At 41.6% G+C, this 24,406-nt stretch overlaps 1 protein-coding gene across 1 annotated transcript in view; it reads left to right on the top strand.

Moving 5' to 3' along the window:
- Window positions 1-24,406, top strand: part of septin12 (septin 12) — a 119,399-nt gene that overhangs the window by 3,396 nt on the left and 91,597 nt on the right. Inside the window, exon 2 of the mRNA XM_050068711.1 lies at window positions 20,366-21,943. Coding sequence (XP_049924668.1) covers window positions 20,366-21,943 — 1,578 coding nt within the window. The remainder of the gene's footprint in view (window positions 1-20,365; window positions 21,944-24,406) is intronic.

Genomic DNA, 24,406 nt, shown 5'->3' with positions numbered 1-24,406 from the left:
TTTACAATTGTGGTGACCTCCTCCCAGGCTACCTTTGCATCATCAGCCCGTGGAGGTCTGCTCGCAGTTCCGTATATTCGGACACTGCGAGCTTGGACCTCCCGGACCAAAACATCAGTTTCCTCCTGGGAAGTTTGGCCGTCTGACGCTGCTGCTCTCTTCTGCCATGGCGAATTCAGTAAACTCTCATTACGCCTTTGCGCGGCGCATTTAAGGGCGAGGAGAGGGGGCTCATTTGATTGGTGGGATGTGTGTAAAACCCACTCCACGCCTTCTCTCCTCCCTCTTTCCGACTTGTGCAGGTAGGAGGGACGGAGGTGGGAAAGAGGAGTAGCTGCGCCAGCGCGCAGGGTGTGCCAAACTTGCAAAATCCGCCTGGCCACACCCAGTTGGCGAAGCGCAGGTGCGCTGCGCCTTTGCCGCGCCCGGTCTGCGAAACTAGAGGCCAATGGCTTTTCATGGCACTATCACAGGTGGAAACACAGCATGGGTCATTAAAAAACACCCACATTTGGTAACCTAAAAGCCCCTGGATATGAAGCCATAACTTGTTAAAAAAATTGATTTTGCTGTTTGTTGGAACGGTGATCTGCAGCTTGGCAGGTGTCTCACCTACATGCAGGTGGCATGCCATCCTCCATCACCTCCATCTCCCGATGACAAAGTCAGCCCATACACTACATCACTTCAGAAATGTTGATATGATACTTATGAAAAATACAATTGTAACATATCCGTTAGGGTTGGGCGATGTCTACCCGACATATGACGATGTCCACAGTGAAACATCCCAATGGATGATGACATTGTTGTCTGGGGGTGTCAGAATAGAAAAGACTTCTGTTCCAGAGGGTATGGACAAATAATGTATTTTGTTGTAAAATTTGGAGGACTTGTTGTTCTTTAATGCGCTAGAAATGGATATTCTTTTTTACCCGGTTTTAGCCATCTGCTTTCGAGTGATATTGTCCACTCTACGTCATTAACATATTTGTTGACGCAAAACCAGAAAAACGTTCTTACAATATAACGTCTAAAGGCAACAACAACAGGGCTTTCTGTCATATTACCGCCCAGACAGAGCTTTTTGAAAATGCTGTCCAAAGTGAATACTGTCAAAAGCTCGGTCTTATGTCATGGTGTGGACATGGAAAATACATGACATATGATCTGACTGTCATGTGATCAACCTTTCACAAGCAGTCAGTGTTCTTCCACTTGCCAGCAAGCTTTCTGTCGCCTCCAATTTTCTGTCATCACTTATTTGGAATTCAAATATAACCCTACACAGGATACAATTGCTGTGAGTGATGGTAATGTAACAATTTGAGAATAAACAAAAGAGAAGAAAAATGAAGAACAGCTTCTTTAACTCCCGTATGAGCATCTTCAGTGTGAGGACAGTGAGGGAAGGAAAGAATGTCAGAATGAACAGACTTTGTTCTTCCTCAGGGTGATCCATCATGTCCTGGGACCCTGCAGGGACAATACAACAAAAGCTGCCCCATCTCATTTCGTTCTTACTTTCTTTCCACATTCCTCTGTTTAGACAGGTGTTGATCTGTGCCTCTAAACAAATTAGCGTAGCCTTTGGCCGAAGACCGCCACTGTAGCTGCTTTTGCACAACTGTTGGCTATTTGACACTTGAAACCGATGCCATAGAACAGTCATTACCTTTTTAGACTTTAAAAATGAAAGCTAGCTAAAGAAATAAAAGTAAAGATTTGTACAAAGATTAATCATAATTATCCTTTTGTAAAACTGCTATTTTTAAGCGGTACTGTGTTGACTACCTGAATATGGGGTCTCTGCTGTCATAGTTTGAACTTCATAATATACCACAAATTTTCAGTGGAGACAGGTCTGGACATCAGGCAGGTTAGTCTAGTCCCCGTACTCTTTTACTACGAAGCCACACTGTTGTAACACGTACAGAAAGTGGCTAGGGCTGGGTACTGCTTGCATTTAAATCAGTACTGGTACTGGTGCTAGTATCTTGAATTTGGTACGGTAAGGTACCTTGTTTTGTGTGTGTGTGTGTGTAATAGTTTGTGTTTAGATACAACTGAAAATATGTTGAATGTGCACATGATGTAATTTAGAAAACGCAATCACAAACAGCAGTGATGCAAGTTACCCATGATGCCATGGGCACCAACACACCCCCATACATCACAGATGCTGGCTTTTGAACTTTGATGCTGGTAACAATCAAGATGGTCCTTTTCCTCTAGTTACATCCATGATTTCCAAAAACAACAAATTTCCAAACACAAACAAATTTTAAATGTGGACTAGTCACACCACAGCATATTTTGTGTCAGTCCATCTCAGATGAGTTTAGGCTCAGAGAAATCTGCAGTGTTTCTGGATGTTGTTGATATATGGCTTTCACTTTGCATGGTAGACTAAGACAGATTGGTACATTTGCAAATGCAGTGATGAACTGTTTTCACTGACAGTGGTTTTCCAAAGTGTTCCTGGGCATGTGTAGTAATATTCTTTATACAGTCTTGTTGTTTTTTAATGCAGTGCTGTCTGAAGAATTGAAGTTAGTGGGAATTTGATATTGATTTTTGGCCACACCCCCTACATGCAGAGATTCTCTGAATCATACATTAATATTATGGATTATAGATGGTGAAATTCCTAAATTCCTTGCAAATGTACATTGAGCATCATTGTTCTTACACTGCTGGGCACGCCTGCACAATTCATTTCACAAAGTGGTGAATGTTGCACCATCCTTGCTTGTACACAACTGAGTCTTTTGAGACTGCCCCTTTAATATTCAACCATGATACTGTCACCTGTTTCTAATTAACCTGTTTACCTGTGAAATGTTGCAGGAGTTTTTGAGTATTGCACAACTTTCCCAGTCTTGAGTTGCCCCTGTCCCAACTTTTTTGGAACATGTTGCAGGCATCAAATTCAGATGGAGTTTATATTTACCAAAAATAAAATTCTTACCAGTTTGAACATCAAATATCTTTGTACTGTATTTAATTAAACATACTATGTCAGATGGGATTTAGTAATCATTGCATTCTTTTTTTCATTAAGGTTTTACACAGTGTCCCAACTATTTTTGGAGTAAGGTTGTAATTGAATAAATTAACACTGAGAATGAAACATACGCTATTCAGCTTTCAGCACTTGATCTTTTATGCTAAAGAAATGATTCAGTCAACCTGTAACAATTATAGAGGCTCCATATGATCCTGTATTAGAGGCAGTGTATCTTATTGCTCCTGCAACTTGGTTAGGGTTGAGAGCCCCCATGGTAGGGAAATAGTCAGACGTGACGGATCTAAATTTGATTTGCTAACAGGAGAGCAATTGTTGATGCTGGGCTGGCCAGCCAGCTGTGGAATGCTGGGTGGAAGATGGTGCCTCATCTCCAGTGCCCACTTCTGTTTTAATCAGATGGAGTGGAGCCACCATGTAAAATTCATGTTATTTAAGGAGCACTATTAAAAAGAGGGAGTTTTGTGTGTGTCTTTACACTCAAATCAGAGGAGAAGATTTGATCCACATTGTAAAAAACACTGTAAACACTGAAATAATGTTGGCATTTAAAACTTTCCAGAATCGTTCACTATAAATGTTCTCTTTGAAAGACAGAACAGAATTACCCATGCACATGCAGTGAGTCAGAGCCTTGAATATGGTTTATGGAACACATTGGATGCTTTTTTGGAAGTAATAAATATCTGGTACTGCGTGTAAATGGCTGGTAATAACAGGTGCAATAGTTTCTCAGACCCTCTCATCAATGCTTCGGTGATCGACAGTGTGAGAGTTACACACTCAGTGTGCACTTTATTACAACAGTTTATCTTTTTGCAAACAGATTAAAAGTAGTGATTGACAGGTGGGCACAGCATCTGTTTTTAATGTTGCCCTCTGGCTGGGAAATAAATTTTACGGATAAGATCTTGAGCTGACAGTTTCATATGTGAAACTATGCCTGTATGGGTAGGTTGTAAGTGATGTCACGCACCTAGTGTTGGGCTCAGGGATTCTCCCTTTTATTCTCTCCACTTCTGCACTTCAAAGATGACACAGTGTAGCTTACTGGGAGCCTGCAGCTGCACTTTTAGAGAGGAAGAGGCAAAATCCTGATAGTCATTAGTTTGCCAACCCCTGGCAACAAGCAGAAAATTTGTAGTCATTTGTAGTTTTACCCTCTGATAATTTTATCCTCCACTCTGTAAATGAAACAGCAAAATGCCCAGTTCCTAGGCCTGCCATCCCCGGGAGCTGACTGTAGCACACCGGCCTGATTATGGAGGTTACTGGTGTTTCAGGAGCTTCGCTATAGTCCGGTTAAGTTCAGGTCGCCACACATAAGAGCAGTTTTTCTGTTTCTATTGGGAAAAGTTGTGGATGGTACCAAACCTTTTTTTTCCCACCCCTCCGTTGCGGTACCACACTGATCCGGTACTAAAAGGTGGAGCTGGAAACACCGCAGTTCGTTGATTGGTCACTCTTGCTCTGGGCAAGAGTTTTGACAGGTTTTGAGGCTTATGTAACCCCAGTTCATACATTAGTAAACTATAACTATAAAATTAAAGGATGTTTTGCTGCCTCTAGCAGCAGCTATAGGCTGAGAAAAATAATTGAATTCACGCAGTAGTTCAAAGGCTACTGCCAGCAGCTACCAGCAACTTTCAAGGTGGAACATTTTCTTGCATGTTTCTCAGTGCATAAGTTGATGACGTTAATCCATCAACACACCTTCAATGCCAATGTGATAACTGAAACTGAATAATTTTGGACTTCTAGGACTGTCCTGAGTACCGCTGATACCCAACCCTATATATTACACTTGCCACCACCTTTGATTAAACGAGCATTCAAGTCAAGCCCTAATAATTTTATATATGCTTTCTTGTATATATTAACAGGCGTTAATTACTTTAAAAATGAAAATATTTTATTTATATTACAATTCTGATGTCAGAATATTCATAAGAATTAAAATGTTCATTGCTCTTTGTCTTATTTCCCAGAATTAATTTGTGTCAACTTTCACAGTAGAGCAGCCATTTAAGCATGTACGCTCCCCACTGTTGTAGCTTGCCCTATTCTGTCTGTAGGGTATGTTTAATGTGCGCTACAAACATCAGTTGATACAATCCATCAATCCATTAATATACAGATATTTGCTGTGTTCAAAACATATGGACATAATGGCAAAAAATCAAGTCCTGGAACATGTATTTTACCACTGACTGGCTGAATGATTGCATTTTTGTGTAGACTAACTTTTTCTGGAAATAACACTAAATGGCATTTGAGTGTAAGGACTCTTTGTTTCATAGTCAGGAGTATATTTTCAAAGGTGGGGACAAACACAGGAGTTACTTGTGTGAATCAGCAGACTAAGTAGAGGCAGTGGATGCTGTTTACTTGATTGGAGGGAGAGACAGGAGGGCATTGGGGCCTTTTAGTGACATGGGAGATTAGAGGAGGTCAGGGGGGCCAAGAGCTGCCCCTCACAGTCTTGTCACATCCTGGTACTGCACTCCGGCAGGGCGCGAACCCTGCAAAGATCAGAGGAGGTCCCATGACTTACTGACCCAGTGACCACACACCACACTCACACTCACTCACATCACACCACACCACACGCACACATCCACACTCACCCACCCACACACACACACACACACACACACACACACACACACACAGAGCTTGTTGTCTTTGCTCATGACAAGTGGTACATTCCAGCTTGTATCAACGCAGTGGAGCACAAACACTAACGAGAGTCACCAGTTTGTTTGTCTTTTCGGTTTGCCATTAATACAAAATAAAAGAACAGAGAGCTATACAGGCAGTAATATGCGTTAACAGGCATACACTCGTATTTTGCACACACACTTTCCCCAGATCTCATGAACAAGTGTTTCCAGCTCATCAGCCTAAATCCCTCTCTGTCTTGAGCCCATGATCACACACACACACACACACACACACACACACACACACACACACACACACACACACACACACACACACACACACACACACACAGGTAGCACTTAATGTGTCTTGCTGCCAAGTCATTTTTCCATAATGGATCAGAACTTGGCATGACATCAGTGCAGGCTGCCTGGTACCCAGACATGTCTGGAGTTGTCACGCCCTTAAGACACACTGGATCAGTTCTAATGAACCAGTGAGAGAGCGGACACAAAACCATTACTGCAGGGAAAGTATAAAGAAAAAAAAACAGGAAGGTTCAAATTCAGTATCATGATCTCAGGTTTGAATTTTCCCAGAGAACACCTATGCGGACCCATTTGTATTCAAATATTCCTCAACTATATCCATTTGCTGGTACTTAAAGAATAGAATTAGTGCCTTGGTTGTATGCATCTGTGAATCTTAATCTTAAGTTGCAAAAACATGGATGCTTCACACATATCTAACCCCTCATCTCCAGGCAGCACAGACAATCTACAGCACAGTTTCAAGGTGGACATCCAAGATGAGTGTAACCAAGTCAGTATCTGACCAAATGTCTCCCTTCTGTTCCTGAGATATGATGCTGAATAATGGCCAGAAAAGTGTTTTTGCAGATAATAATGATGTCACTGTGAAGTTGACCTTTGATCTTTTGATATAGAATGTCATCAATTGATCATTTTATCCTACGAGACACATTGACCTTTGACTTTCAACCATCAAATTCTGATCAGTTCATCCTTGACTCAAAGTGTATGTTGGTCCCAAATTTAAAGAAATTCCCTCATGGTGTCCTTCAGCACCCTGAAATATCTCATCTGTAGTTTATATAGCTGTTTGACCCATTGTAGTGATACACAGCATCTTCCATTAAGCATTTTAGCTAATGTTACTGGTTTTTGAAGAAAAAAAAAGACTAAATTCATCTGCAGTCTCACTGAAAATTCGTCAGGCAACGAAACTAGTGAAAAGGTCATGGAAACATCTCCTAAATGTTGGCATACAGGAATTAAGTAGGCTTTCTGCTAACCTCACAAAAGAGGGGAACAACACCTGTAATACTGGATGGCAACAGCTGTAGCCTCAGAATCATGACAACAATAAGACTAAACTTCCTAAGAAACCTTTGCAAAACAAACATTAGCCCTTTTGACACACAGGTCGCGCTGTAGGGCCACTATGAAGTCCCTTATTTATGTCTCCTTTGCATTTTACTCATAATCAAACAGCGGCGGCATCATGTCACCAGTGTGTGATTTTAGACAGAATGCTGGCATCCCCAAAGCAAAAGAGGCATGATGCAACACAACAGTGTCGGCCTCTATTTTGACATATAACATGCATAGGCAATGCTTTATAAACAGTATGAAGAAGAAAAAGAAGATAGATCTATTGTAAGATATATGATATAGTATAAGATATACTTTATTAATCTCCAAGGGGAAATTAAATTTGTCATACACGTAGGCATACATACATAAAATGAATAAATGGCAGAGTGAAGGGGCTGCCCATGGAGAGGCACCCCAAGCAGTTGGGGGTTTGTGTCTTGCTCAAGGGTATCTCAGCAATGCCCAGAAGGTGAACTGTCACCTCTCCAGATACAAGTCTAGACTTCTTATTTGGTCTGGACCAGGACTTGAACTAACTAACTTGCCCCTCCAGTTCCCAAGCCAAGTCCTTATGGACTGAGCTACTGCCTCCCATAACAATGGCATACTGTCTCTGTCATATGGCAGCTGATTTCCTCCTTTTTTTGGGCGGCTGATCTCGTCCTTTGTTCGGAGGGTAAGGAGCTCCCGGACCTTGTTACTTCCCTAATTTGCAGCTGCTGTTCTTCTTCTTTGAGTTAGGTGCTAACTGCTATCAGCTACCTTTTAAATCTCCTGGTTGTTGATTGCAGTTGGTTGCATGCATAACACGTTGTCAAAATGTCACACCCATGCTGCCCATGATCCCGGCCTGCCAGCTGCTTTGAATACAGACATAGTTTCGGCGCTGTTACTACCTCCACGACTGTGCACCCCATTCCATGATTATACCTTTTATACAGAACAGAAAGGCAGAATAATGGCTTGAAATTACTGCCTTGAAGAAGCAGACTAATGTTATTAGAATTCATAAAAAACTAAAGAATGGAAACTAATCACCCTGCAAATTTAAAAGGTAGCTGTTAAAAGTTGTAGCTATGATTATCTTGCCATTGAAAACTGTGTAGTGAGGTCTGTAAATCATTCTTAGTAATATTTTGATATGTTACTGCTTTGTCCACAACAGAGACAATGCCATTCACATTCACTGTACTGGTGTGCAGGTGGGAATTCTTACCTAATGTGGATTAATTGAAGTAGTAATTGAAAATATTTATATATACAACATCTGCCTGTAACCGCTGTGCTGTTCTTTCCTTTTCTTAACAGGCATGAATCCCTGGCAGTTAAACTTTGGACACACTGTCCCTTTAATAGACTCCAGTTTCTGTCTAATATTTTTCAGGCAACAGGTGCTTATGAGGCAAATAGTAGCCAGACATCTCACTCTCTGCGTGTGTGTGTGTGCATGTTTATGAGTCCTTAGGCACTGTGTTATTTTCAGTGTTACAACATTGCAACCATCTGCTTGGAATGTGTCTTCCAGATGTGCTTTTAGTAAGTGGAAGTTGTTTTAATGTGTTTGCGTTTGTGTGTGTGTGTCTGTGTGTGTGTGTGTGTGTGTGTGGCTGAGAGAGAGTGACTGACCGTCTGCACCGTGTTGTCGCTGCAAAGTGTGGCTGCAGTTGGTCACAGTCTGCACTTTACTCAACATAACTCTCTGGCGAACTCTCTGTGGGTTTGTGTGTGTGTGTGTGTGTGTGTGTGTGTGTGTGTGTGTGTGTGTGTTTACACGTGTCAATGAACATGCTGCCTTGTCTGTCAGAGTTCTACCTTTGTGGAATGTGCAGACAAGGGGGGGTTGGACGTGGACATGCCCAGACTCAGCATCCCCTCATGTGTCCACAGGACAGCCCCCCATCCTCCCAGTGCTTACTGGTTCCCAAATCAACACAGGGTTAGTTAGTCAGGGTTTAATTTTGTTAAGGATTGAGAGAATGCTTTCCTCAGTTTTATTCCCATCCCTACTGCAACATAACCTTATGTGGTTTACTCCACATGTCGAGATAAAGTATATTTTTCTAAATGATGTAATATTCTGGGTTTTCTTAGTGACCTGTAATATACGCCAATTCCTACACCTGGTGGCGCTGCTCTGGTGTGACCTGGGCTGCCATGCTGCTGTCTTGTTAGTGTTTTGTTAGTTTTCATCTTTTTTATGCTTGACAGGTTTAGCTGATTGAGTAAGTTATGATAATCTTTTTGAAAGTACTGTGTCTGAGTTAAATTGTCGTATAAATGAAACGTATAACTGGTAACCTCTAGGGCTGAAAAATGAAGCCAACTTGTCAGTGCCAAAAACTGCAGTTCCTCGAACGGACACTGGAGGCTGGCTCCAAGAGTGAGTCAATTCTCATAGACCCCAATGTTAAGTTTAAGTTTTTAAGTTTATTTTACTTTATTAATCCCCCTGAGGGGAAATTCAGTGTTTTCACTCTTGCTTGTCAATTACACACAGGTCTGAAAGACACACACATGCACAAACAGGACCTATACATGCACAAAGTGGAGAGATGCCAGAGTGAGGGGGCTGCCCTTGGTGAGGCGCCCCGAGCGGTTGGGGGGTCCGGTGTCTTGCTTAAGGGCACCTCAGCAGTGCCCCAGGAGGTGAACTGGCACCTCTCCAGGCCCCAGTCCATGCTCCATATTTTGGTCCGGACGGGGACTTGAACAGTCGACCCTCCGGTTCCCAACCCAAGTCCCTATGGACTGAGCTACTGCCGCCCCGTTAAGATGTCCAACTTAATACCAAAAATAAACATGTTTACAGCCAGGTACAAAAAAAATGGTTTTGGTCTCTCAAGGCCAATTTCCTTGTTGGTGACACACAGGTGGGGAATTTTTTAATATAACTCACTTGTTTATATTTTAGTAAGGTTTAATGCCTAATTTAGGGCTAACCCCTCAGTGACTGGTAAGGGCTGTTTGATGACAAGTCGCTACAACGGTGACAGTGTTGGTAAAGAAGTGATACCATGGCATAACACAGACTATACAGATTCACAGACTATAGACGTAGCTGTCGCTACTTCAGTGTGTTTAAAAATAAATTAAATCCGCGTATTTTGCATGGCATCCATCTCGCTACCCGGCAGGAGTTCACGTCTAATCACGTCTTTACATTGACTTTACATGTAATTCGCTCGTGCAAATCGTTTTATTTGCACCCAGTATGAACACAACATAAGGAGTCCGATGTTCAGTTTTTCTGGCAAGTACATTTTGTTTAAATGTTTTTAAGCCTGTTAGTAACCCGTCGCTGTATTTTCATCAGGAATGGTGCCATGACAGTGCTGGGGTTCCTGTCAGGATTGTGCCACCAAAAGTTTAAAAAAAGAAAAACCTAAAAATTACTTTTGAGTTAGGCAGACATGGGGCGGGGGGCGGCACAATGCAGCACTTGTAAAACTTAATGAAAGCTGTTAATTTTAGGAAAAATTAAACTATATTAAAATCACAAAGGGATCAAAGTTCTGTAGATACTAATTAAGAGGTTTCTTCTTCTTCTTTTTTTTTTTTTTGCTACATCTGCCAACGACCAGAGGCATTATGATTTCAAGTTGTCCATCTATCTGTCTGTCCGTCCGTTCAATTTCTGTGAAAGCAAGAGTCCCTTGAGGAAATTTCTTTGAATTTGGCAGAAATGTCCACTTGGACTCAACAATGAACAGATTAGATTTTGGTGGCGTTTGAGAGTGAGTGAGTTTCCAGTGAGTGTTTGTTTGATTCTCATGAATGCAATATCTCAAGAAGGTCTTGAGGTAGTTTCCTCAAATATGGCACAAATGTCCACATTGACTCCAGAATAAACTGATAAGAATTTTGTAGTTGAAGTTCAAAAGTCAAGGTCACTTTGATCTCAGAAACAAAATTTCAAACAAATGTCTGATAGGATATAATGTTGCAGTGATGATGTTTTATTTTCAAAAGGTCAGCTTTTCACTTTCAAGGTTCACTTTTCTGGTCATTATTCATTGTCATATATCAGGAACAGAAGGGAAGACATTTGGTAAGATACTGAATTGGTGAGATTAATCTTGGGTGTCCACCATGAAAGTGTGCTGATTGTATAGATCTTTTGTGTTGCTGGGGGGAAGATGTGTGGGAAGCATCTATGTTTTCACAGACATGGATGTAAACTGTAAAAGAAACTTGACTGGTGCATGGAGGCATACAACTGTGAGGGGTAATTCTAATTAATGACTTTGAATAACCTGTTCTGTGAGTTTCAGAGTAGATTTTCTTGCATATACTGTGATTGCTCGCCAAATATTAAGTGTCTGTTAATGTTTTGTTACAAAATACTCAAGATTATATTTTTGAATTTTGTGTTTTGACTGTAACATTAGAATAATCACTACTGTGCTTTACTACTACATAAAGTTAGAGGCCAAAACCTCATTGTCACCTGTTACTTAAAAAAAAAACAGTACGTCTAATAGTTGATTATCATATATGCACTCAAAGTCAAACTTCAAGCTTTTGTGGAAACTGTGCTTTCCCTAGAAAAAGACATTGCACAGGAAGTGTGCCATTTTACCTTCACAGTTTGTGAAATCAATAGTAGACACGTTTTGCTGTGAAGAATTCCCCTCGTCTTTTCTAATTAGTAAGGGCATGTGGTGTTTACATGGATAAAGGTATATGAACACACACACACACACACACGGCATGGATTTCCTCTTGGAGGGAATCTGAATCTGACCAGCTGAACTGAAGGCCAGTTGTTCCATGTTTTCCTTCTTCTGTGGCCTGGCCTTTTGCCAAAAGCTGCAACAACTGCAGTGTTAATAGACCTCAGAGCACGAACAGACATTAGCCCTTTTCAGATATGCACTTCATTCAAAAAAGTCAAAGCAATCCATAGAGGTGAGACCTGAATCATTTATGTCATATGTTTTAACATGGCGCAAGCTTAAATTGAATGTTGTCAGATGAATGAAAAGACCGCAGCAGCACAATGAGATGTTAAATGTGCACATTTTGTTCTGCTTTTTCAGAAATCTCTTACTACCATCAAACCTTCTGGTTTGAAGTCGCTGAGGAGATTCTTCTCATATCTCATTTCAAATTTGAAAATGCAACTGGGAAAAAAAAGTTTGAAGAAAAACCACGTTAATGAGACTAGTGCTTCCTCTTTATAGTTTTAACATTCATTGATGGCATTATGAATATCCAGTCGAATGCTTGACACACAGCATGGGAAGTAATAGGAATTCAACAAAAATCCCAGCTTAACATCTTGTCATTGTCCATCGTCAGACTTAATACAACATGCAGCAGAATTCTGCTGAAAAGACCTATTGTAAGGTTCACTCCGTCATGGTCATGATGGTAATTTATTAGGGATTGCTCCATCTCACACACTAGCTGCTAAATTTCAAAGGGCAACCTCTTTCTGAATGACAAAAAGCCATCATATGAACAGATAGATGAAGAAAGCAATGTTGTGTATTCCATTATTTAAAATGACCATAATTAGTTAGCTGGTCACTATGCACTGACAACATCACAGCTTTAACTGACTAGTGACTGTTGAGGTGTATGGAAGGTAACAAAAACATGACCTGCATAGATGAAATCACACAGTTAGATATTAATTCTAGAGAATAGAGCCGTTCAGTGCATTCCCATGGACATATATAACTTGTTAATGGGGGTTATTGTACTTAAGATAGTATTCAGGATATGGTGTTTACAGCATGTACAATAGATGTGGATGCAACAGCCTGTCATGGTAAATGGTTCTAGTCATCTGACCACTCAAAGCACTTTCTACACTACTACATAGTGCAAAACAGTTTTACAAACAGTTTACCCCCCAAATTTCATTCAGAACAACAGTGAATTGCCTTGCATGTTCTTCAGCAGTAATAGTTGGAAAAGTTGCAGTGATTGAACCAAATTGCAAAGGCGTACAGAATTGGTTGAATTTCCATTAGTTGTTGCGGTCAACATCCTGTAGGGGCTTATAAAAGCAGCTTAATGGGAGAAGATGAAGCACAGACCATGGAAATGTGCACATTAAACTGTTTATACAGGAAGCAAGCTAGCATCACATACACTGAGTCACACACACACAAACACACGCATACACACCTTTCGGAGTGAACTGACCTGCAGTGGCCATGAAAGGATGCCTCACACATCTACAGACACGCCTACACACACTTTCCCAGAAACTCAGACATAGCTGAGTGAATTTAGCATGGTGTGCGCTAATGTGTGTTTGTGTGTGTGTGTGTGTGTGTGTGTGTGTGTGTGTGTGTGTGAAAGAAAGAGAGAGAGATAGAGAGAGAGTTTGAGCATCTCTCTTTATCAGATTGAGTTGGCATTGTGTAAGAGAGGATTAGGGTCTGCACAACTGTGAGCACAGAGGGAGTGGAGCCAAACGTAGCCAGCACACACACACACACACACAGACACACAGACACACACACACACACACACACACACACAGGTAGAACAGAGCGGAGACGGGGTGCACCACTGCCACCATAATTATTTCCCCAGTGTTTGACAGGGTGCCAGCAATTACCTGATACAAGGACTCCTTATCTTTTGTATGGAGGGCAGGTTCACACTTGTAGCCTCAGCGAACCCATCCGAGTCCACACAACCCTCCCCCCAACACTCACACACACGCACATACATACCCCTCCCCAGCCTGCCTGGAGCCTACAGAGGCTGTGAGCCATAAGCTGTTCAGGTAGGAACTAATCTCTATAAACAGATATCTGGATATGTATGCAATATCTGTTGGCTGTGGGACGTGATTTTGGTATCTGAAGTGTTCTGGTTTCCATTTGTCCAAGTAGCATTAACCAATTACATTTGACCGGCAGGTAAACAGTCCGTAAACCCTGGAACCCATCAGCCTTTGTCAGATGCAAAGTTATGCTTTACATTAGTGCTGCACGATTTGATAAAAATGTGCGATTGCGATTTTGGTGGACAATATCGCGATTTGCAATTGCGATTACAATATAATGAAAAACTGGTATCATGAGTCTTCTTGCTTGATTCAGTGTTTCCCCTCCATTATATTAGGGGGGCCCTGGCCTCAGTGTTTCCCCTCCATTATATTAGGGGGGCCCTGGCCTGACCTGACATAGTTATTGTTATGGACAGTGTGTCAATGACCATCAACAGACTGAGCACAGTCAAACACACTGCTCACACAGCAGCGCAGCACGACACTGTACCCACAGCGGAGCGAGCCTGTGTTGCGTTCTGGTGTTGTCACGTAAATGACAAATTCCAGCACGTGAATTGGCCATAGCACAACACAGCAGCATGTCAAGTTGGCCGAGCCCGAGCAAAATTTCGCTCAATTTTTAATTTGTTATTATATAGTTTGTTATGGAGTCCGTGATTTCCCCGTGACACTTACAAATGTATGCATTTTCTCTGTGCTGTCTCAAGTGCTGATATAGATTGGTCGTGTTGCTGCGGGACGTGGAGACTTTAACTTTTAATCTTTAACACAGCACGTCTTTCTGTTCAACGTCACCATGCCTGAATCCAAAGTATCGCCATATAATAGGCGTTGGGTTATTTTTCGCCACCAACTCAGTTCTTGGTCATGCTCATGCTCTTCTTCAGCGTCTATGTTGGTCACTGCTGCACGCCAGGTGGTCACCCTAGCAATAACAATTTATTTTTAGCCATTTGGGGACAGAGGAAACCCTTTCTGAACACTGACATATCTCTTAAGTTGATACGGTGAAGTTGTTGCTTACATAAACATCCAGCATTTTCAGAGCAACATAATCATTTATGGAGTTTGCGTCCACCTGGTGTGTATATGTACAAAATGTACTATTTTTTAGCTCAGTTTTTGGCCTTCACCAACTACTGAAGGAAATGTCTGTCTCTTTAGCTGCTGAATGCTCTCCTGTTTCACCAGCTCGTCTCCAACTGTATCTGTCTGCTGTTTGGTGCTGAGCAGGAAGTGTGCAGTAGGTTTTTAGAACTGTTTTGTTGAAAGCCTCTGCCTGTTGTGGCTGGAAATGACGCTGTGAGCTGTAAGAGTGAACCAAAACAGTAGCGTTGCAGCCAGACAGCCAAACAATGAGCTGAAACTCACTATAAAGTTGGGATGGGAATCACCATATGATCCACGATACTATATTATCACGATGCTTAAGACACAATAAAATATCAGTACAATATGCTGTGTCGATTTTTTTCCCACCACCCCTACTATAAGCTGCATCGAGCTGGTGGGAGCTGCAGACTGAGGTGATGATTCTCTGTAGGTTCATCACAATGAATGACTCCTGTCATATTGTTACATTGTTTTCACATTGTTATACAGATTGATTATTGCCACTCAAGCTTTATTTTTTTTGTAAGAATGTGAAACTGCTGACAGTGGCATTCAACGCGAGTGCAGATATATATAAAAAGTGACTGATTTAAATAATTTACAGTCGAATAATGTGCTATTTTGATATTTTTGCAAAATGAGCCCATCCAGATTTCTGTCTCTGACTTCAGACTTGACAAATACCTAGTTTACGGAATTTCTTTCACTAATCTGTAATATTAATAACACTATAACACACCTCAGTAAACATAGACACTCCAGAAAGAGCTCAAAGGCCAGCATTAGTGACTTAATGCACAGTGAATGCTATGTGCTTGTGTGTGTCACCGAGAGGTCGTTGGTCTGGCCACACAACACACAGAGACTGTGTTTGAGTCTTAATGACATGAGAGGAGTCCTGTGATTACACCTCAACTCTCTAAGCTGAGCAGTATGGATGCACATGCTCACTCTCCCCTCATCTTAACAAGTGTGAATGCTCTGCTTTGTGTGTGTTGCACTGCTTCTCACCTTTTAAGGAAATACGTAAAGGAAAACTGTGGTGTATTAAGGAATATTTTACCCGCAAAATAAACATTTATAAATCATTTTCTCACTGTGTGTTACCTTGTTTTTGTGAAGAAAATTTTGTTTCTCTTGCATGCCTCCACGGTGAATGGAGAATCCAAAAAAGGCAATCACCCTTCATGGATTAAAGTAGGAAGACATTAAACAACAGAAGAAATCATAATCAAAACATTAGTTTACAAACTCTCACACAACTTGTGCAATATAATAAAAGTCTCATTTATCCAGTTGTATGCTTAGTACTTGGCAAATACATGCATTTTCACTAAAATGTTACAATTAAAAACATGTCAGTACAAGCAGTCTCATGCATGGCCGAGTTGTATGTCTGAGCGTGTGCGTTCAGGCACGCTCAGAGCGTCAGTGTTTTACTGAAAATTAAGGATGCATGATATTGGTTTTTGCTGATATGCCTAAATGTAACAATTCATTTCACTGATATCAATACATCCACTTTTTCCCCCACCTAATTTTAGTGAATCTCTTCTGTAGTGGAATTAACATTATTTTCTACATGCATACTCTTATCATGATGGCCCACCAGCAGATGGAGACATGAAATACAATACTTTTCAATGTATGTAATATTCATTCACTGTGCAAAATAAGAAAATGAAAAATATATGTTGGCCGATTCTGATTCATTTTAAAGCTAATATCGGCAGATACCGATAACATGTCAATATTATTGTGCATCCCTAATGAAAATGCATGCGTTTGGGAAGTACTGAACATGCAACTGGATAAATGAGACTTAATTATTTTTTCATGAGTTCTGCAAGAGTTTGTAAATTATTGTTTTGATGTAGTTTTGCTGCTGTTACGTGGTCCCCACTCACTTAATGAAGAATTTTCACCTTCTTGGAATCTCTGTTTACCATGGAGGCATGCAAGAGAAATAAAGTTTTCTTCACAGATTCAAGGTAACATCCAGTGATTAATTAATATATAAATGGTCATTTTGTGGTGAAGTATTCCTTTACAACTTATCTTTGTAACTTTGGCCTTTGGCTCTTCTGGTTATGATACTATGGTACTAGGGTTGGGGTGATTCATTGACATAATCAACATCATAGATTGCTACACAACTGTAGCGCACAGACACTGGTGAAAGCATCCCAGAGCGCTTTGTTAAGACAGCAGCAGAAAACTCCATTCTGTTAACTTTTTGTCCCCACCCAAGCATGTGTGTGTATGGATTATCAACACACTGAACACTTTTCTGTCAGCAGTAGTCACTAAACCTTTTTTTGGCACCTTACTTTAACGGGCGTGCACGAGCGACAAAACGGCTTAAACTAACATTACAGACTGTTATTACTGTCTATGACTTCTGTTACAGATGCTTTTGCATTTGAAGTCCATTACTCTCTGAGCAGGTATCTGACACATAGGGCCTATTATTATCATGAATGTTATCATAACACAGTTAGACTCATTTTGAAATATGCCGCTATTGTCACTGTCTTGAAGAGAACAGGATTGAATAAAATATTTTAATATGTATGAGGCAAGCTTTTGTGTTTGGGTTATTTAAGTGTTATATTAATCGAGTAATAAAAAATAATGTTTAGAATAATCTGTAAATTAGTCATCAGGTTTATAGACTAATCAAAAAAATAATAGATTAATTGATAAAAAAAAAAAAAAGTCATTGGGTGAAGCCCTACATTGTACCCATTGAGTACATTGCTGAGATCTTGTAATGCAACAGCGTCAGATGGATGATCAGCTACTAAAAATAGCTCTAGCAATTAAACAGATTGTAAACCAGCTGTAAAAGTGTCCTTTGTAGAGTAGTGAAACAGTTTATCCTCATAGAATGGTTCATATGACATCCTAAGAAAATGCACACATAATGAGATGATATACTATAAATTAGTACCTCATGAATGATGTTACGTCCTTAATGTAAAGTTGTGTAAATAAAGTTACTGTGGTTTGGTTTGGGAAAAAGAACATGGTGACGACATACCTTAAAAGTTCCCATGGGTCCGGACGCGCGTCTCAGAGGGAGAGTCCTGGGGTAAAGTCCATGGTTTTGTGACCTACCACCCTAATCTGCATGCCTAGTCCTTGATCCCACAGAAATTGTTTGCAGGTTGCAAAATTCAGGGCGCACCACACCTTCTTTAATTGAATGCCACTAGTAGAAAATTGCTTGCTGCGCCTTTTTATTGTTGCCAGGCAACCATGCCATCACCTCTGTACCCTAACCTTCCTGTGTAATCAATCTGCCGTATATTGATTTATATTTTTTAAATTTATTTATTTTACATTAATATGTAGCTAGTTACTAAAATGGACAGGCAGAGGGTATTTGCTGTAGCTCTGGTTGAGGCTGAGATGCTGTCAGTAAATGTTGGGCACAGGGAAACGTGTGTGAAAAATGTGAAATCTGTGTGGGTACATGGGACCCTAAAAAAGAGGGTGGATCATGGGGAGAGCAACCAGTTTCTCCTCCATTGTTTACCAGCTGTAAACTTGTGGACCCCACAGAAGGCCTGCCTCTCACATCATGTGAGCAGAAAAAAGCAGAGATGACGTGGGGTGCTTTTTCGCTCTGAGTTGAAGTTTTTTTCTACTTGAGGAGTTCAGAGCACTCCGTGTGCCTAGAGCACAGAAATGCAAGGCATGTAGCAACACAAAATAAGCGAGCAAAAAGCTTAATTTTCATTAAAAACGATTCCAGAAAGTCACCTCCAGCTGCTAAAACACTTTCTGTGTGATTGAGATTGCTTTCTGTGTATTCCCATCAGCACATTGGTCAGCCTTCCAAAATTCATGTGTTATTCACAAATTACTGGCTCATGATTACAAGGGATATGTATGAATTTTGGTGCATTGCTGTTCGTAATAAAACATGTAAGGGGTTTATGAGAACAACCTGAGTGAAACTTTTTTGATCCTACAGTTGGATAAACAATAGAAAAAAGAATGTAAAAATGTGGTAATTTTAATTTCAGCAACACTCATTTAATAATAATAAGCATTGCACTTTAGTATGTAACTGACAAATATTTGTTGGATTAAAGCATGTAACAATGGTCATGATGATAAAACCCAGAATCATATAAAGCATGTTATGTCAGCTTTGCTGACTGTGATGAATTGGTATCACAGAGAGATTTAGATGCAAATTTGAGAAAATACTGCAGGTAGCAGCTATGGATGACTGTGGATGACATCTCAGCTTTCACTTTGGAACTATAATTGTATACCCCTCCTCCTGAGACCCACCCACTCCTTCTCATGGTATGTCACGTTGCAGTGGTTGGTTTTTGTAACACAAAACCCCACTGGATGCCCTGACTCCAGCCCCGACCTCAATCCACCCTTTGTGTTTGCAGCTTGCAGGAAATGTGTGTGTAGTGTGTGTGTGTGTGTATGTGTGTGCTCTCAACAAAGCAAGCGGACACTGTTCCCATACAAAGGCAAGTGGCTAAGATCATTCAGGACCCAGAAACCAAAAGAGAGAGAGATTTAATATGATCTACTGAGAAGAGACACACGGACACATTCACATAGTGCAGAGCGTATATGTCCACACACAGCATCCATTACACTCTGTCACAGATGTGTCATTCCTACCTTTAGTCTTGAAACTGTCATAACTGTTAAACATCGTGGATACTACGGTTGTTAATGAAGTATAGCGGCCAGCACATGCAAACCAAAAATGATCTGTGTGGTTTTATATTTTCTGTTTAGTTTTATAATTTGATAGATTGTTGTGTCCAGACATTGTCAATTAAACAGTCAAGTTGATAAAGGAGTTGAATTTAAGAAAGAAAAAATAAGGGTTGTAAAGGTTTGTGTATTTGTGACAGAGATGAATGAAATTAAATGAAACATATCCTCATGCATTTGGGTTTTTTTCCGATGTACCAGACTAAACTGAACCTTGATTCCTAAACTGGGGTTCGAACTGAACCGTGACTTCTGTGTACCATTGCCCCCTAGAAGTGACTGATTACACAAACTTGTCCAAAGCAGCGCTGTGCACCTTTACCAAGGCACAATAACATCTGTGTCCAGGTGGAAAGATAAAGGTGCACCAAGCGGCTGCAGAGACAGATAATATGAAAAAAAGTTGAGATTACAGATGCACCGAATTAAGGTCTTCAAAAAATAGAGCAGAATATTCAACTATTTGGATATTCAATTATAGGGTAATCTGTTTTCAATTGAGGAATTCAGATGAACCAGCTCAGTGCTGGATGTCAGCTGTTGCTGCTGCTGTGTTAGCTCGTGTTAACCATGCACACACCGAACTGACTGCATGCATTACACAGTAATTTTCCTTTAAACGACTTGTATTCTTTCTTCCCCCTGCAGCGCTGAAGAGATCCTTCGACATTGAAGATGTGGATGACCTACCATCCTTCTCCTCAGCTACACCCATCTCCTCCCCAGTTTCTCCCTCTTCCTCCCATTTCTTCCTCAACCACAACAAAGCCAGTGAGGGGCTGGGTGGAGGTGGCCAGTCCCCTTCATTAGCCTTTAACAACAACAACAACAGCTTGGGCTCCACAGCCCACCATTCCCGCATCAGCCTAAGTTCCAATCCTAGCCCAGTGCTCAAGTCCCGAAGTGTGGTCAGCAGCCTGTCCTTCAACCGAGGAACCATGAACAAGTCGGCCATCTACAACAATGGCTCCTCTGTGACCAGAGCTGCATCCTTCCAGAGCAGGTTAAACCCCAACAGTTACTCCATTTTGTCTGGGCCAGGCAGTGACAACGACAGCCTTCACAGCTCCACGTCAAGCCTGGAGTACTCTGGTGGGGGTGGAGGTGCCCTCCCTCTCACTAAGCTGGGGTCATATCCCAGCCCTCCACCTCAGGGGGACTACCACCGAACCCAGCCCCACCCTCCACAGCAGCACCGAGAGGGAAGTGCTCACAACCCCAACCTCAAGAAGTTTTCCTCACATGGGAGTGTTTTCCCCTCTGAGATGGAGCAGGGGCTGATGCTGGGTGCTCCAGAGCCTTGGGGGGCTAACCATGGCTCCATGCCAAGCCTAGACCTCCAAATTACTGATGGAGGAGGAGGAATGGTGAGTATGCAAAGAGGTGGAGGTGGAGGTGGAGGAGGGGGTATCAGCAGGATGTCTCCAGGGTTGAGGTATGCCAATGCTAATGCCAACTGGAATGGTCGTCTTCATAATACCGATTCCTTTGGGGAGGAGGGTTACTGTGGCCCCCAAAACCACTGCCAGCAGCAAGGGCCCCAGGTCCTCAAGGCTCCCCAGCCCAAGGCCAAAGAGACTTCACGTCTCAACAAGTTTCCCTTGGATCTGGACAGCTTGGTTAGCAGCACCTCAGGCACTTCTCCCACTAAGGCTCAAGGAGGATCCATGAGCCCCACCCCCCCCAAACCTCCACCAAGGAGCACCGGAAGCCTACAACACCACGCCAGCCCACCATCCACCCTGGCCAGCCCTTCAGCCTCTCTCAGCAGCCTGGATAGTTCCTCTGACACCATGCCCCTCTCCCTCCACCATCCCTTTTTGCCCCTCTCCCCACGCACTCCAACTCCCTCACAGGGTTCAATCCCCGTCCCAGAGATGAGCTGCTCCTCAGGGCCCTTTTCCCCAGCCCAGAGCCCCCAGCTGGAGATTCTCCCAGGGCCCCAAGTTGTCCATGTGGTCCCCAGCCTGCCTAACCCTACCAGCCCCCGTAGCCCCAGAGCCGTTTGGTCTGTAAAGGATGGCCCAGGTGATGCAGGAGATAGTGTAGGCTCAATCTTACAGAGGATTGCTTCCTTCTCCCAGAACGTCAGTACTGACACCACCCCAGCAGCTGTGATCCAGCCCCCTACAGTCCAAAGAAATGGTGGGGTGTCATCTGCTTATGGATGTCCTGCTGAGACCATGGTGATGCACACATGGAAGCAGGGGAAGAAGAACCAGAAAGGTAAGATGGTCTTTGGAAAGTGCTTAAAAAGTTGCATTTTGCTATAATTATAACTGCAAATAACTGCATGCACATTTGTCTGTGCTGTGAAATGCTGCTCATAGAAAACCTCCATCTGTCTTCACATGAAGCAGAAAGAGTTCTTGGTGCTTGGAAACTCTGTGAGCCCATTTAAAGCTTGGGGTAGCAAAATATATAGAAAAACCAAACGCTAATGCGCTTGTAACACAATTCTAGGTTTCCATTTGTGAGCTGGTGTGTGCGCATGTGTGGGTGTGTGCGCATGTGTGTGTACAAAGATCAGTTTTTGTTTTCATATCAACAAAGGAAGACAAGTCAAGGTTAGCAGATGAGCCTAGCAGCCACACCCGTCGTAATGGTTTCCTGTTGTATTGAGCTTCATCACACACATGCATGCACACACGTTTTAAATTTATTTTTTGGCTTACACCATCACACCTGCACTATTTTTCATATTTTCATTTTGTCCAAATCTCCTTGTACTTTTCCACAAACTTTTCTTCAGTCACACACATTCACAAGTTGAGTGTCTTTGTGTTTAAAGTTTGTCTGGAATTTTGAACAGGGGTTTTAAAGCTATTTTTAGTCCATCTCCTCCCAGTTGGCCTTTGGCTCCTGCTTCCTCTGATAACAAAGTGAACTCCTCTGTGTCTCAGCACCACATTTACTTAAAACACATCATAGTGAACACACACAGTCAAGACACAAAACCAAGATATTTGATAAACAGAATCTTCCTTGTTCATTAGTGTATCTGCTTTGTTGGACAGTTTATAGTTGGTAGTGATGTGGGAGATGGGAGGTCAGAGGATAATCACAATTGTACATCAAACAACCAACGGTGAACACACAGCAGACAAATGTGTCAACTAAACTATAGCTTGTTCATTATCAAAGATTTATGCCACAGTGTGATTTTGATAATGCATAAGTTCTGGTAAGTTTAGCCACAACTGTGTAATTTTTCTCCTTTGATTCATATTAAATACAACTTTGACTAGTCATAGGGTTGAAGGTTTGATCCCCAGCTCCTCCTGTCCATATATCGCAGTGTCAAATTGTTCCTCCAAATGCCTTAACTATTTTAACTTTATCCATGCACATCATTTGTCGACTATAACACCAGTTAGATGAATTAATGGGATGTTCTGCCTTGTTCTAGTCCTACCTTGATTAAGTCTGATAAGATGCCTGTTTCCACAAGAATCTTGTCCGGTGCAGATTCAAAACCTCAGCTGAACTGTTTAACAAACAGGAGGCATCTGTTTCAAGGCGCCTCATGGGATTTTCCCCTTACCTCCTCCAATCTCGTCAGGGAATTAGTCCAGTACCTCTGAGCTGAAATAGAGAAGACAGAACATCCAACTGTACTCAAAGCTTCGTTCTCAATTTACATTTTAACTCTGACTCTGCTGAAGGCTCACATGACAACACGAGAGATAAAAAAGAGAATTTGTGTGCATTTTGCATGGTATGTTCTACAAAAACTCCCGCTGTCATGCTAACATGCCATTTTAAGCAGACTGGTTCAGAGTCCTGCACCGGTCCATCTTTGAAAACCTGCACCCTCCCATACGTAAAGCTCTGTACCAGAACCGATCTGTCACCCATCTTTATGTCTAAGTCAAAGCACCTATTAATAAAAGTTCCATGACCAGACCTGAACCCGTGATTAAACACACACGCTACAGTTACTCACATTAAGCTGAGTTCTCTGTTCTTTAATTACAAATCCAGCGGAGGAAAAGTATCTTTCATTGGCTGCGCTCAATGCGGGAAAGTGAAAACATTCCACGCAACCACTGCCAGGTTAGGAAACATTTTAGCATGCTCCTTCCACCACCATAAAACCTCAAACTGATCCTCCTTGGATGTCTTGAACTCGATGTAGGCTGCCACCTTATGCTTGGGCTGCAAAGTTCCATCGCTTGAATCCTCCATGTCGGTGACAAATGTGACGACAGGGTCAGAGGTTTGATAATAGTGATTTAAATGTCAAAATATTACACATATACTGCGCATCTTTTTTCCATTTGGTTTATTCTGAAAAATAAAAAAAAAACATTTTCAAGTGGTTAAGAGAACTTTTTAATATTTTAAGATTTTTAAAACTTAAATGTGTTACTAAAGGGAGGAAAGACTCACAAGAAAACAGCACTGGTATTCACCTTATTGCTAGCCCCATAATACCTTGTGTGAGTTATGAGCAGAACTTCTACTTAATTCCATTCAGCTGACATCTGCCACAGGTATTGGTATGCTACAGGTGTCTAGCCTTTTCTTAAATATTTTCCCCTTTTTTATTTTTGGAAAATGGATGACAGCCTGTCAGTCTGACATTAAAGGACAACTTCGGTATTTTTCAACCTGGGCTCTATTTCCCCATGTGTATGTGTGCATATGATTCATGGGTACCACTCGTTCTAAAATTGGTTCAGTATT

The sequence above is a fragment of the Epinephelus moara genome, chromosome 18 (assembly GCF_006386435.1).
Source record: "Epinephelus moara isolate mb chromosome 18, YSFRI_EMoa_1.0, whole genome shotgun sequence".
NCBI classification, from domain to species: Eukaryota; Metazoa; Chordata; class Actinopteri; order Perciformes; family Serranidae; genus Epinephelus; species Epinephelus moara.
Note: the sequence above shows the minus strand (reverse complement) of the source record. Positions and strands in the feature narration are given on the sequence as shown.